This window comes from Aplysia californica, unplaced genomic scaffold (assembly GCF_000002075.1).
Source record: "Aplysia californica isolate F4 #8 unplaced genomic scaffold, AplCal3.0 scaffold00990, whole genome shotgun sequence".
Classification (NCBI taxonomy): Eukaryota; Metazoa; Mollusca; class Gastropoda; order Aplysiida; family Aplysiidae; genus Aplysia; species Aplysia californica.
Window position 1 is genome coordinate 143,281 of NW_004798260.1, and position 1,106 is coordinate 144,386.

General features: G+C 40.6%; 1 protein-coding gene across 1 annotated transcript in view; it reads right to left on the minus strand.

Annotated features, from left to right (window-relative positions):
• Positions 1 to 25: 25 nt before the first annotated feature.
• LOC101859897 (integrator complex subunit 11) overlaps positions 26 to 1,106 on the minus strand; it is a 27,523-nt gene continuing 26,442 nt past the window's right edge. Inside the window, exons 13-14 of the mRNA XM_035973090.1 lie at positions 868 to 908; positions 26 to 172 (exon numbers count right to left, since the gene is read on the minus strand). Coding sequence (XP_035828983.1) covers positions 26 to 172; positions 868 to 908 — 188 coding nt within the window. The remainder of the gene's footprint in view (positions 173 to 867; positions 909 to 1,106) is intronic.

The following is a 1,106-nucleotide window of genomic DNA, read 5'->3' on the forward strand; positions in this document are numbered from 1 at the left end:
CTCCTCCCCTCCCATCCCCCATGTGTCACCTCTGTAGGACGCGGTAGATGCGCTCCGACGTGTCCGCGACCCTCCCCTCCTCCTCCAGCTGTATGTTGCACGTGAAGCGTAGTTCGTGTTCCTCCACCCCGAGCTCACGGAAGGCGGCCGCCGGCTCTGTCAGCTGCATGTGCTGCACAAACAAAGGTGGCTTAAAAAAAATAATCTTTTAATTTACATTCAGACTTCGTCACTTACGCCTTTCTAAACAATCACAGATGGGCTGCATATAAATTTATATATATGAATAATTTACGACTTTCTAAACACACACACATATAATATGCAGGAGAAAAGTTTTAATCACTTGATTTCAGTGTAAATTAACACTCTCGCATAACAAACACAGATGTGCTGCACAATATAACAATTTACGGCTTTCTAAACAAACACAAGTATATATACAGGAGAAAAAGTTTTAATCTCCGTCTAGATGAACACTCCCTAAACAAAAAACACAGATGGGCTAGAGAAAAAGTAATCATCACTAGATTTCTGTCGAGATTAACACAAATTTTAGACAAACACAAAGGTGCTGGAGAAGTTTTTGTTTAATTTATGTTTAGACTTACGCCTTTCTACACAAACACAGAAGTACTGGGGCTGAAGAAAAGGTTTACAAATTATTGAATTCATGTCTTGACTTACTCCTTTTTAAAGAAACAGTTTGAGTGGTTTGTGATTACCCTTATCATTATCAGCATTTTCATAAATAATGAACCTCACACTGAATAATCTTATTCCCACAATATCTTCCACAACACTATTACAAAGAACACACACACACTGCCCCCTTCATCCAGCTAATACAAAGTACATAGTACTCACACTGCCTTTCATGAGCAAAGCCCCCTGTGCAGAATTTTCAGCTGTTTTTTAGTTTTTAGTTTTAGTAAAGTTTTACGATGCTCGCAACTGCTAAGGTCATATGAGTGCCAAGGGAAGGGTGTCAACAGAGAAGTCCAAACGGGGAATCAGACTTACTCTGCTCACCTCTCTAGCCTCAACAGCACAAAGTCTGCTTCGACTATCAAGGCACCCCGGAAATAGCAGTTCACAAGAGAGTG